This window comes from Schistocerca nitens, chromosome 1 (assembly GCF_023898315.1).
Source record: "Schistocerca nitens isolate TAMUIC-IGC-003100 chromosome 1, iqSchNite1.1, whole genome shotgun sequence".
NCBI classification, from domain to species: domain Eukaryota; kingdom Metazoa; phylum Arthropoda; class Insecta; order Orthoptera; family Acrididae; genus Schistocerca; species Schistocerca nitens.
In genome coordinates this window covers 866,076,798-866,091,372 of record NC_064614.1, presented here as the reverse complement: position 1 = coordinate 866,091,372, position 14,575 = coordinate 866,076,798, and the positions used below count along the sequence as shown (strand labels likewise).

The 14,575-nt window shown below is 37.3% G+C and overlaps 1 protein-coding gene across 5 annotated transcripts in view; it reads right to left on the bottom strand.

Annotated features, from left to right (window-relative positions):
• Positions 1–1,570: 1,570 nt before the first annotated feature.
• LOC126263580 (nucleolar transcription factor 1-A-like) overlaps positions 1,571–14,575 on the bottom strand; it is a 205,838-nt gene continuing 192,833 nt past the window's right edge. For all 5 annotated transcript variants that reach the window (XM_049960686.1, XM_049960676.1, XM_049960689.1 and 2 more), the window contains 2 exons: positions 6,485–6,613; positions 1,571–5,546 (listed from right to left, as the gene is read on the bottom strand). In XM_049960686.1, coding sequence (XP_049816643.1) covers positions 5,403–5,546; positions 6,485–6,613 — 273 coding nt within the window. In that variant the 3' untranslated portion in view covers positions 1,571–5,402. The remainder of the gene's footprint in view (positions 5,547–6,484; positions 6,614–14,575) is intronic.

The following is a 14,575-nucleotide window of genomic DNA, read 5'->3' as shown; positions in this document are numbered from 1 at the left end:
CTGGATGAGTGAGGACAGTGACTAATGAAGGTTGAGGCCAGGAGGGTTACGGGAATCTAGGATGTATTGCAGGGAAGTTTCCACCTGTGAAACTCAGAAAGCTTGGTGTTGGTGGGAAGAATCCATATGGCACAGATTGTGAAGCAGTCATTGAAATCAAGGATGTCATGTTTGGTAGCTCAGCAACAGGGTAGTCCACTAGTTTCTTGGCTACAGTTTGTCGGTGGCCATTCATGAAGACATATGGTTGGTTGTCATGCCCATATAGAATGCAACACAGAGGTTGCAGCTTAATTTTCAGATCACTTAATTTTCAGATCACATGGCTGGTTTCACAGGTAGCCCGACCTATGTTGGGACAGGCGATGTTTCTGATCGGACTGGAGTAGGTGGTGGTGGGAGAATGTATGGGACAGGTCCTGCATCTAGGTCTATTACAGGGATATGAGCCATGAGGTAAGAGGTTGGAAGCAGAGGTTGTGTAAATAATGATGAGTATATTGTGTAGGTTCGGTGGACGGCAGAATACCACTGTGGGAGGGGTGGGAAGGATAGTGGGCAGGACATTTCTCATTTCAGGGCACGATGAGAGGTAGTCAAAACCCTGGTGGAGAATGTAATTTAGTTGCTCCAGTCCTGGGTGGAGGAACATAAAAATTCTAATTCCATTCCCCTTTCAGTTGTAAACATAAATAACAATGAGTCTATAGTCCGAAGCTGACTATCAGTTCAAAAAATCCAGAAAAAATACTGTTTGCTACTTACACCCACACCCCATAAAACTAAGCAGCATGTCACAGCAACTGACGGAAAAACACAAGTTCGTGAGAGTTTTATGGCAGCTCTGCGTTAAGTGCAAGAACTGAAACTTTAAATCCAAATGATACTCAATAGTTGTACAGAAATGTGCTACTGTAACACATATGTAACAGATTCCCAATAATATGAAAGGATAGGATGCTGCTCAGTACATAGAGGAGGCAAGTCGCAGACAAGTACAATGAAACTAGTCTTTTACAATGTGCCTACCTGCCATTCAACAACTCCCCTATGCAATGAGTAACACTCTGCCATTTCATGCTGCTGTTGTTCACAGATTTTCGATTTTTAAGTGCTTTTACAATATGTATTTAATTCCAGAAGGTAAACTTTTTCAGCTAGGCTCAGTTACATTTCTGTAAGTCTTTAATAATTTAATTATTACTTATGTGATATAATGTACCTACATCAAGTCATTCACATAATTCTTGCAAACCTTTCCACTTTCCCTTAAAACACCAAGATATTAATTTCACTCAACAAATTTAGATACTACAGAAGTGATAAGGAATGATACATTTGGCTGTAACTTCTAAAATCATAGATTTAGAACAGGGCACAATCACATTTGACATCCATTACCAAATGTTGCTTGTCACCATATGGGATTTGGCATGTTACCTAATACCAACAAGGTTTTTCCCCCAGCCATCATCATTAATCATTATTTGCAATCACAAAATTGTAGCACAGAGAGCTGCACAATACCATGTGAGCATTACTAATATTGCCACAAATACAAAGTAATCTGTTTTTGTTTTTATAATCAATAATCTTTATTCATGAGATTTTATTTTCATAAAATACGTTCACAAAGCAATCTGTAATAAACAGTCAGTTCAAACTACTCTAACTTAGTTGCCATAGGCAGTGCACCACTCCACGGATTTCTTTAGTGGGTCTTTCACAATTTGGTACATTTTTAACAACCACATGGGCTGGTCTATTAACGCTGTAATGAAAGTGTCGATTTGGCAGAAAGGAGAAGCTGAATACAGAGAAAGTTGAAACAAAGGCTAAGAATACCGAACACACATTTAGTACACATGGACAATTCTCATAATTAATATGTTATTGAAGGTTTAGTAATTTTTCCCCAACCTGTACAGAGAAGAAAATGGGTGACCATAAAGTTACTGAAGCATAACTGTTACTACAACTTGTTTCACTGTGTATAAAGGAAACAACCATATATGATCTTTCAGTGGTGGCACTATCTATTTCTGTTCACTTAAGCATTGTCACTAATGTATTTTTTCCCAATGATGTTGCCTAGAAGTAAATCCAGGGATATGATTATGGTGATCTGTGGATGTAAACATTAATCCAAAGACAATGAAAATTATGTTATCCGCATTAACAAATGATACAAAGTATAATGCAGCTAATTGCCACAGAGATTCCCAAGTGAAAGTCTTTTGCAATAACAATTAATGTCAGTACATGTAAAATGGGTAAACTTCATTCCTTTTACATAATCTAATCATCAAAACAGTGACTTACGAAAATATTCTGGTTTATAGTTTATTAGAAACAGTGGAAATGTTACAGTCCAAAAGTAGAAGTGATGTCAAATGATTACATTAAGTGTATTTAGAAAAATCCAATGATGAAAATAGCAGAAATGATTAGTTATATAAAAAGTACGGACAATATTCAAATAAGTATCAGCACAAATCTTTTAATTGCTGCCTACTTTGAAATGGACGGATCTGACTCCTAAACAAATGTTTTTTGGGGCTGAAAAGCTCTTTTCTGCAATGGCAAATATGGAGAAGGAGAATCAGGTAGCAGAAAATAAACAATTTATATTTTAATAACCCTGAGTATGCTGCATTTATGAAATGCCACATTACACACATTATACACCAAGAAACTACCTTATTATTATTTCTGCTGGCAACAGGAGTGTTTTGAAAGTACATGTACAATTCTAGGAACAAAATGGTAACTGAAAACACTTCCGGAAGCAGTGCTAGTTTCACACCAACTGCCATTTAACATGCAAGCAGGTACACAAAACTAATTCATAATCACATGAAAAAAGGATGGGTGGAGAAAATATGTAATTAATGGGAACTGAATATTTCAACCCATTTGATCTATACATATAACCATGCGCGCTTGCTCGCCCCCCCCCCCCCCCCCCGACACACACACACAGAGAGAGAGAGAGAGAGAGAGAGAGAGAGAGATAAAGGGTGAGGGAGGCGGCAGCCTACAAAATAAGTAATTCCTCTCTGCTTTCTGGTGGGCTGGTAAAAATTATTTCAAATCTCAGAGCTAATATGCTGTAATTTCATCACCATGTTCAAACCATTACAGTAAATGAACATTATTCTTCTGAAAATCAATTAATAGCCCAGCAAAAAATATTTTTTTAATACCAGCAATGGGGCAAAAATACAGATTTAAGACATTTGCAGTGTTCACATATCCTTTTTTTCCCAGAACTGTGCAACTCCAGCTGTCTCTTGTTTTGTCCCTGAACCACTTTGTTGAGACATCTAGAGCTTTACAAACACCTGGTAAGAATATTTAAATTCAGATTTGGAATTATTATGATGCTTTTTCAGCATATTCCAACAGAGACTGCAGAAATAAGCTTACAGTATTTAGGCCACAGTGCTGTCAAACATGTAAGAGAGATGAACTCACATCATAATACAACACACAACCACATAAAAATGTATTTCAATGAAAACTTTTTGTTTTAGAATAATCCTGTTTTCGTTGTAGCTAGAATGCCACTTACTAAAATGCTTAGTACAGTGTTTCGACATATGAAGATATATGAGATTGTAATTACAATTCCCTGACCAAAAAAATTAACATTTTGAAGTCATGAATGTTGTTTAGAACAGTTCTGTTTTGTGCCTCACTTGATCCATTCTTATAGCATATCCATTAAATCACTTTAAAAATTCCAAAATGAATAGTAAAGGAGGTCAGCTAAAACACAAACACTTTATTATAGAAAAAAATTGTGCCCCTAATATAATAAATAAAAGAAACTATGCCTGATGAACGTTAAATTATATCTCCTTTTTACAGCTGCTTTAAGACAAAAGCTTGTGATTCCTTATACAACACATACATCTTAGAAATATTTTTATGACATGAAAGTAAACAGAAGTAATATACAGAAATTAGACATAAAGTGATTTGTACTTGAATTCAGCATATCAGTTACCAACTATTACAATGCACTTCAGAAGTGTACCATTAAATATTTACATCTAACATACAATAATTTATACAAGACAATTACAAAATTGGTAAATAAAAATAGGTCACTGACTTAGAGAATATTCTTTTATGACAGACAATATACACAAATTTCCATTTACTTATTAGGTAATGGAGCATCCGAGATATTCAGCCTTCACTCCAGGTAAAGACACTGATGCACATCTCGGTCAGATTTGTACGCATCAGTCTTACTATACACTTTAAAATAGCCAAGTGGTTTAAATGTTTACAAAACATAAAATTAGATTCTCACAAGAAGATACACAGAAGAAATAGGAAAATATAAAGCAATAAAAATGTTTAAAAATATATGAAACAACAATATTTATAAAAAAAGTTGATGACTGACAGCAACATTTAAAAGCCAAAGATCCTTTAAATAATTGTAACCTAATCAAAGGATAATGTAAGGGTGAAGACCGCCCTGGATGGAGAATGATGTAGAATAAATTTTATTCTAAGTAACAGAGGCAAAATAATAGTAGTAATTAATGGGACAAGGCAATCACCTAATTAACAAAAATTTCTTGTAGGTAGAGGCATCCTACAGATTCTGAAATGACAAGGGGGTTTAAAGAGGGAGAAACTAGATGCAGGCACGATAATCAGTTACTGGTAACAAAAAACAGAAAAAAGTGAGACAGGAGGAAAAGGATAAAAAGCAGAACAGAGGAGAGATGGGATAAAAAAAGGGTCACAAAAGTTTGACTAAGAATTTGCAGATAGGTGGAAAAACAGACAATATACATTGTCAAGAAGAGCTTCCACCTACAAAGTTCCAGTCTCTCACATAATTTTTGTGAACATTTACAGAACACATCACTGTTCCTTCTCAAGGTAAATAACATTAGCCTGAGTGAGCTAGGTTGTGTTAGTGAAAGTCATTAATGACAATTGAGTACAGGTAGCAAAAATCCTGTCCTGTGTGCCATTTATGAAGTTGGTGCACTGTACATATTTCCATTTACAGAACAGTTAAATTTTCTTTTTGCTTCACAAATATTTAAAAAAAGTTATATCTAAACACTTTTTCATAAAATTCCATGTTTTCATTTCTCTGCTGTGGAATGTACCATGGTAGGAAGTTACATGGTTAGAGGGACTAAACTGACAGCAAGCAACCAGTCTAGTTACAAAATATAATTCTAAGTTTGACACTGCTGTGCTTTCAAGCAATGTAATATATTTCTTGTTAAACATTCTGTAGCTGGGACATAAATCTGCCCCACAGCACCAGTCTGGCCCATACAGAAATTTTTCTCTTCCTTTCTTTTAATAAAACCCCTTTCAGTCTCAAATCTTCATATACACACAGTGATGAAGTCAAGAGATCACTCTGAATCACTATCACTTGAAGAAGTCATAGAAGATGAATCATCACTTCCCTTTGTCTTTTCAGCATCACTATCTGAGTCACTTGAATCATCAGAGTCACTATCACTGTCCGATGATGAATTTGCATCAGAGTCTGAGTCCTATAAGAAATGCAAAACAAAATGAATGGCCATGGCTTACAGCAAAATCAATTAAGTGACGTGTGTTCTTACTGGACATCTACTAAAAATAACTGGTATTTCAGCAGATTCTCTATAAGCATGGCAGGACTGCTTAAAACTACATAACAAAAGAATGGAAACAACAAATAACAATGAGGAAAGGCAGTCACTAACCTACAACAGACTGACACATGGCGCAGACATACGGATAACAATAGAGATACTGTACCAGCTTTTTTACTAGCTCCCTTTTTCTACAAAAGCATAATCTCTCCACACATGGATACTCATGGTCAAGGTGAACGCATTTGTATGTCTTTTACACTATGTGGGGTACAGTGTAAACTTTAACTAGAAAAAGTAATGTCTCTGCACTTTTGCATGTTTGTATGTGCCACACATCAATTAGCTACAGGACAGTGATCACATTTCTTGCTTTTGTTTTTAATATTATTCTAATAATCAGTAATGTGTTTTGACAAAAGAAACATTAATGAGATATTGATTAATGCAAATGAAAGCTGCTAGAAATAAAATGCAGCTGTCAGCTTATGTCAAATTTTTCTGATAGTCATACAGCTGCCTCAAGTTAGAAAAGCCAGTTCTGCCCATGTTATTTTCTTCCCTCACCTGCTCACATTTCCGTGTACCCACATTTAGTTGCTAATTAATTCACATATAAGTTTACTAGCAGTTACCTCAAAAGTCACTATTACTTAGTATGTCACCATCCACTGAAACATGTTGCACACTAGTTTCAACTATCACATGAAAAACTGTCAGTGAGACTAAATTATCATTTAAGTTATATTGGCAAGAGAAAGAGTTTTAAGCCTGAAAGAGAGAGACAGACAGAGAGAGAGAGAGAATAGCTGCCCCTTTATAAATGAATTTTGAAAAAGAGTAAATTTACAAACTTTTTCTGAACCATCACTTTCTTTGCTGCCATCGTCTGTGTCAGAATCTTCTGATGACTGGGCATCTTCAGTCTGTTTTAACTTTGCCTTCTGCATAGAGTACTCTTTCAGCTCCTCTTGAGACAAACCCTAGAAGAAGCAGAATGGTAATAAATGTGTTAAGTTTTTGTATGTTAGCAGAGATGTCTATGACTATATGAGCACTGTTGATAACATCCACAAATGAGGTAGCTAAATAGTTACAACACATGAAAAAATATTACTCAATAACTTAGGTTGTTTTTAACACACACACACACACACACACACACACACACACAGAGAGAGAGAGAGAGAGAGAGAGAGAGAGAGAGAGAGAATATGGGAGGTACTTATTTGTCCATATTACAGCTCTGCTAAGTAATTGAGCCTAATGTTATTTGCTTGCCTAATACCTTTTAATTTACACTTAGGCATGCTATATTTCTCTATCAGCTCATGATATGAGCTACAAAATCACGAAAGATCTTTTCTAGTGTTGTTCCCAGGCATCTTAAAAAAGACAATTATATGGACAGTCAACATAGCACAATGTATCTTCAAAAATTTAAATAAAACATCCAATGATTTAGCACACAGAATAAAAATTAGAACGAAAATGAGCAAAGGTAAACTTCTGAGCTTCAGTGGTCATTAAAAATAAAGTAAAGAAATTTGTTTCTCCACACGAATGCATAATGACACCTAAATATATAAAAGAAAAGGTCTACACAGACTGAGTCACAAATGGCAACTGTGCTTGAAAATAAAATAGGGCAAAACAGAGCTGAGAGTTACATCAATTTTGCATTTATATAGGAAATTGGGGGGAGGGGGGGGGGTAGTATTACTGGAGTCAATGAAGAGGTTTCAATGTTGAATTTTTGATTATTGACTTAAATTATTTCCAAGTCAGCCAGCCAAAACTATTCAGAAGTGAAGATCCTTGAGGGTACTTGCTTGTTATGGAATTTCACAGCAACTTGACAACAATAAAGTATCGGTACAAAAATCTTATGAAATGGGTCAATACTGGGCATTTATTTTGATAACTGAGTCACTAATATTCTCACAATTTACACTGTCTGATAAAAAGTACACATACAACTATTAGTGCACAACAGTATGGGATGTGTTCACCCTTGACCTTTATGAAAGTTTGAACTCTGCTGGGGACACTTTCAATAAGGTGTCTCAATGTCTGTGGAACCCATGCTTCTTCAAGAGCTGAAACCAGATTGAAGTTGCAGGATGGAGCCTGGAACAAAGTCGATGTTCTAACTCATCCCAGAGGTGTTCCACTGGGTTCACGTTGCGCCTCACTGCCTTCCATTTACCGCTTTATTATATGGTGCATTATCATGCTGATACAATCATTGTCTCTGGATTGTTCTTATGCTGTACACAGCACAGAATGTTGTAAAATGTGTTCATAATTCTTCTGCATTCAGCACTTTCTTAAACGCTATTAGGAGAACTGCTTCCTAACCATGAAAAACACCCCATATTTTCTAACACCATCACCATTGAGCATCACAGTTGGTACTACCACATGATGGCAGGTAACTTTTTCCATTCGCTGAATCAAGAACACAATGAATGAAACCATTTGATGTCTTGTGAACACAAATTAACAGCTCTGTTGAAAAACTGGATTGCAACTAAGGAAAGTGTGACTCATCGCTCCAAATCACTAGTTTCCAGTCATCCACTGTTCAGTGGTGTCACTCTTTACATCACCTCAAGCGTCATTTATCACTGACTACAGAAATTTGTGGTTCATGAGGGGCCGCTCGAACATTGCACTCCCCATTCATTTTAACTCACTATGCACAGTCATTGTGTTAGCCGGACTCTAAAAACTCTTGAGTGATTCCTTCCCCTGATCTCATGTAGTTTCTTACAACCACTCTCCACAGTGCTGAACAGTCCCTATCCATCGGTAAATGAGGTCTACTTGGTCTTAGTTTAACTGTGGTTGTTCCTTTGTGGTTCTATTTAATAATCATGTCACCAACCATAGTCTTTGGCAGCTTTAGTAGGGTTGTAATATTCCCGACGATCTGTTATGCGTCCACTGACTTGTCCACATTTGAAGTCACATTACTCTCCTGACTGACCCGTTCTGCTGTTACTGTTTCTCTGCAGAAAAAACTATACTCCTCGACTCCTTTTATACTGGGGATCTATATTTCTCATGACATCTATATCCACATCTATACTCTGCAAACCACCATGAAGTGCATGGCAGAGGGTACGCCCCACTGTACCAGTTACTACGGTTTCTTCCCATTCCATTCTTATATGGATTGTGGGAAGCAGGATTGTTTGAATGCTTCTGTGCGTGCCGCAATTATTCTAATCTTATCCTCATGATCCCTATGTGGGCAATACGTAGGGGCTAGTAATATATTCCTACAGTCAGCCTTTAAAACCGGTTCTTGAAACTTTATTAATAGACTTTCTTGGGGTAGTTTATGTCTATCTTCAAGAGTCTGCCAGTTCACTTTCTTCAGTATGTCTGTGACTCTTTCACATGGGTCAAACAAACCTGTGACCATTTGTGCTATTGTTCTCTGTACATGTTCAGTAACCCCTGTTAGTCCTATTTGGTATGGGTCCCAAACACCTGACCAATATTCTACAACCGGTCACACAAGTGATTTGTAAGCAATCTCCTTTGTAGACTGATTGCACTTCCCCAGTATTCTAACAATAAACTGAAGTCTACCAGCTGCTTTATCTAGTGGTTAACTCTGCATTATATTCAAATGAGGGGAAAAGTAACAATCAAGAAAATAATGAATGAAACCAGTTGATGTCTTGTGAACACAAATTAACAGCTCTGTTGAAAAACTGGATAATTCACACTATTAATATGTTAACTGTCATTCATTCCCTGTTTAAAGCACACAATAAATCATACAGAAAAAGGGAAGCATTACCACTAAATCGTCCTTTACTGCACTGTAACATGAATATTCATGTAGAGAACAAAAGTTCTTAATACAGATGTCTTCATTTGTGTGTCTTGAAGGTACTCGTCCGAGCCATTCTGACCATGAAATGGCTACCTTTAAGAAAGAATTACCAAAATTCCAAAGCGACAGTGCTTCTCAGCAATATAAACCAATACCCAAATGTTTCCTTTAGCAAACCAATTCAAGAGTCACTGTTGACATTCATGTGCCATTCTACCTAATGGCTTCCCTTTAGAAATGGCAATACTGGACCATTCAGCGGAAAAAATCACACTGGCATCTTTTTTATGATATTCAAAGTGTACTATAACATCCATCAATTATTTAAATAAGACTCTGGCAGCCAAATCAGCATCTTCCTGGTAACAGACTATTTCAAAAAACTCCATCCACTTCCATAACACTACATGAATGAACACAGAAACTTGGGGCATATTTTAGCACACACTTAGGGTATGAAATATATATTTAAAAAAATCTAATTTTACTAGGCTTTATTGTTTATATGCTTGCACCTACAAACTTGCGGCACTTTTTACAATTACGTTAGGAAGCAAAGTTTTCATTTACTGATCATAAATATTCAATGCGTCCTTCACCAGATGCACAACAAATGTCCTAACATCAGTCAAAGTTGTCTCATACATTTCTGAGAATGTCTGGGTGTTACTGCATTCACTACTGTTTCTATGCAGTGTCACAGTTTACCCAAATCTGTTGAAAGGGGAGGTGCAAAGAAACAGCTTCCTTTTAAAATATCCCCATGAGATGGTGACCTTGGGAACCAATGGTACAATGCAAGATCCATATGCTCCTTCCAGCCAGTCCACTGTTGAGACAGCTTATTGTTAAAAATGCTGTTACTAGGAATGAGTGAGCAAAGGTGCTCTGGCCTGCTGAAAAATGAGATTTTCAATGTGTTTTTGTAACTGTGTAAAAAGCCAAACAGTTCCTGTAACTGTCTCTCCTCCAAAAAAAGGGCTGTAAATCTTTTCTTGGGAAATGGTACAAAACACGCGAGCCTCTCTCATGCTAGACTATGGTCTATAGCTGCTCTGTTCTCCATATTCTTATGTTGTGACTGTTCATTTTTCCACTTAAACGGAAAAATCACTGAACACTAAATGCGAAAAAAAATATCTTCCTTCCATATCCAGAATGAATTAAGAAAACTAAATGTTGCTCTTTATTGCTATCATGAAGGGTTCACAGCAATTCAGTTTGAAACACAAGTGTCAGTGCACTACTTACATAGCTCTGTTGAAAGCATTTACACCTTGAATAAGAACTTGTGGATTTCCTCTTACAAAACAACAAGTGTCCTATAACTGCTCGCAACATCACTGAATCCTTTGAGCTGTAGGAGATACAGTGCCATATTATATCAGTCGCTCAGTCATATGAGATCTGGATCTGCTGGAATTGAGAATGAGAAAAACCTTTGTTGCTGTGTTGTCACCATCTCAACTCAGTGCACAATGAATAATGGCGGAACAAGGGACTGAGCTGGCTGCACTAGGGACTAAGCTGGTTGCACCAGGAAGACTCCTGCCAGCAACCACATGAACTGCTGGCTTGCAGCTGGCACTGAGGTGAACTTATAATACTGATGTGTTTGTTAAAATATATTTCAAGTTTCTATCTCCAGTCTTGTAGAAAACATATTCTTGTGAAATTGAATGAATCTTTTTTAAAACACACTGCCACACCATTATTTTACAAACACACTTGGAATCAATGTGAAATTTCCCTAGATAATACTGTTCTAAAAGTCACTCTAAGTATCACACCATCTACATGAGAACTCGTCTGAAGTACTTAACGTTTGTATAAGGCTTTGCAATTTTCTGATTATTTTGCATACGTCCAGTCATTAAAGAAAATCTGGGAAAAATATTGTGTAGTTCCTGATTTTTGCAAACTGGTAGGAGGGAGTGTCATGAACAAGATATCAAAAATCCTGACTGGCTGTGTGTGTGTGTGTGTGTGTGTGAAGGTGGAAGCATTTAAAGGTCACCTTTTTATGCTTTTCCTGAACAACTCAAAAACTGTGGCTTCTACAGAAACGTTTTTCAGTACAAAATTAAACTAAATTAAATTTTGTAAAACAAACTTCCTTTTCATTTTTTCTCTATGACTAATAGTTTCCATGCTGCAGGGGACTGAAAAATCAGAGAGGATTAAAATAGTGTTTTAATAGTGTAAAGTTAATTTTAATTGTCAAATGAAGTGTGTTAAGAACAAAAATTGAATGAAACTTCCCAGCAGATTAAAACTGTGTGCTGGACCGAGATTCGAACTCGGGATATTTGCCTTTCTGGAAGTATTAAATGTGTCTATCCCATTTATGTATGGTAGAACCATATTAAGAGACAAATTGTGTTCCGGGTGTGTGACTGATCGTTGCGTGGGCAGGTGGTGTAGGGGGAGATACACGAGGGAAGGCAGGTCACTGGATTGAGGTCATGCAATTCCCTCCTTTATAGGTCCGCAAACAAAAGAATGAGCAGGTGAGTCTCGACTCTCCCTAGCTCACAATTTCTCAAAAAGCAACTATGGGGTGTTTCACAAAGCTATACTGATCCCTCTACAGCTGGCCTTATGAACTACTGGCAACGCATTGTGCAAGGGTGTTTATTTTCCACTAATTGTGTTAACATTACATGGAATACAGGAAATGCTAACACAAATAACACATACAGACAGAATCTGCATAAATCTCTGCATGGTGTTCTACACTAGTAAGAGAGAGACACTGATCCTTAGTCACACTGCAGCTATAGAATTCTTCTAGGAAAGGCAACTTCCCTCACCAAGAACGTAGCTAGATTTTTAGTCTACAGGCAGACTATACTTCATCAGCATTTCCTATCAGGTTTTCTCATATAAGTACACAAAATAACTTCAATGAGATCATGTTTATGAAGTGGAATCATTTTCAGTTTATTGGGCGAGTACTTATTTGCAGTTGTTAAGTTAGCTATTATATTAAAAAAAGGTCCACAGCTGGAGCTGTCGACTGTCTACCATATGGAAAGGTCTGTCCCAAGTGTAACATGATAACACTGTCAACGAGGTCTGTTCAAAAAATTCTGGAACATTCGTGATTTCACGCCAATGGTGTGTTGGAGCGAGATAAAGTTGGCATAGCTGCACACATCTGTGTTTAATGTGTAACTGCCAGAAGTTTCATTGTTGTCAAATTAGCTATTATGTAAACAAAGCTGTCACTTATTGTTCAGAGCCGTATTGAGTAGAATGTTGTGTCACACAGTTTGCAAATTTCAAAATGGCAGAGTTGGAGTAGAAAAGCATCTGCATTAAATTTTGCATGAAACCAAAGAAAGCCTTTTCAGAGACACACCAAATGATGCAGGAAGCCTACAGTGATGAGTGCTTAAGCCATACTCTGTGTTACGAATGTTTCACATGGTTTAAAAATGGCCAGATGGAAGTTGCAGATGACCCTCATCCAGAAAGCCCTTCAATGTCTCCCGGCAACACACACACACACACACACATCAGGAATGTCAATGAAACTTTGCTTGCCAATTGATGACTGACCATCTGAGAGGGTTGCAGATGAATGTAACATTTCAGTTGGACTGTGTCATGAAATCCTGAAACAGAATCTTGGAATGCATCATGTTGTACCAATCTCGTCCCACGGCTAATGAATCAAGACCAGAAAGACCTTCGCCTCATAATTTATGAAGAGCTTTTGGATTGGCAAATGAGGATGAGATGATCCTTAAGAGAATCATAACTGGTGATGAGACATGGGTCCACAATTACAATGTTGAAAGCAAGGTTCAGGTTTCACAATAGGTTGGGAAAGGTTCACCAAGACCAAAAGAGCTCTTCAGGTCAGGTAAAATGTCACAACAATGACGATAGTTTTCTTTAACTCTGAAGGATTTGTTCATCATGAATTCACGCCATAGGGACAAACTGTCAATCGATGGTACTCTCAGGACATATTGCCATGTCTGCGAGAAAATGTGAGAAGGAAACAACTTCAAATGTGATCAGACAATTCAATTCATTGTTGACACCACACTCTTATCTCTGTTGGTGCATGACTATTGCACAAAAAAATGAAATCACTGTGACGCCTCCTCCTCTGTACTCCAGACCTGGCCCCTGTAGACTTTTTTTAATTTCCAAAGTTAAAACCCCTTTGAAAGGGCGAAGATTTGCAATGACAGACGAGATAAAGGAAAATTTGTTGACAGCACTTCACGTGATCCAGTGCGAGATATACCAAGACTGCTTTAGAAAGTGGTAATAGCACTGGGAATATTGTACCAATTGTGGAGGAGAGTATTTAGGAGGAGACTATGTACAATAAGTAAAAGGTAAGCATAGAAAAATTTTGTGGACAAAGTTCTGGAATTTTCTGAACAGACCTTGTATTCAACGAAGTTGATTTCGCAGTCTGGACTATCAATGGCTGAAACATTTTTCACAACATGATGGATATCAAATGCACTATCCCAGCCTCCGCCTAAGATTTCCCCAATTTCTAACAGGAGCTTAAATTGGCTCCCTCTGCAATAGAAGTATGTCATCTACGTGTTATGTAACTTCATATATTTCAATGTAAGTTGTAGTGCCCCAAAACTGAAAAGTAGTGTGAGTGGTATACGTATGTGGCATTACATATGTAAGTTGCCTCAACTTATTATTGAAGTATCAATTTCGACTTAAAAAAAGGGGGGGGGGTGTTAATTTTATTTGTATTTGCTTCTGAAAATGTTGTCAAAATTATGATGTAGAAAGAGCATATGCAGCAGAGCCTGTTGCGGCCAGAGATGTCACATGACTGTGACGATAGCAGCAGTGTGGCGCGCGGCAAAGATATCGACTGATGCGCAGCTGGCCGCTATTGAAGAGGAATGAAAGCATCTAATAATAAAAGCTGTGATAAAGAGACAATTAACGTCACATGTTTGTTTGTTCAAAAATTCTGGGTCTTGGTTTTGTCCCTTGTTTCAAGAGGAGTTACCATTGAGATCTCGTGTAGAAAGTTACATTTGCGGCATCAGGGAGTTAGACACCATTGAGGTCACGGGGTAACGTCAGCCAGTTC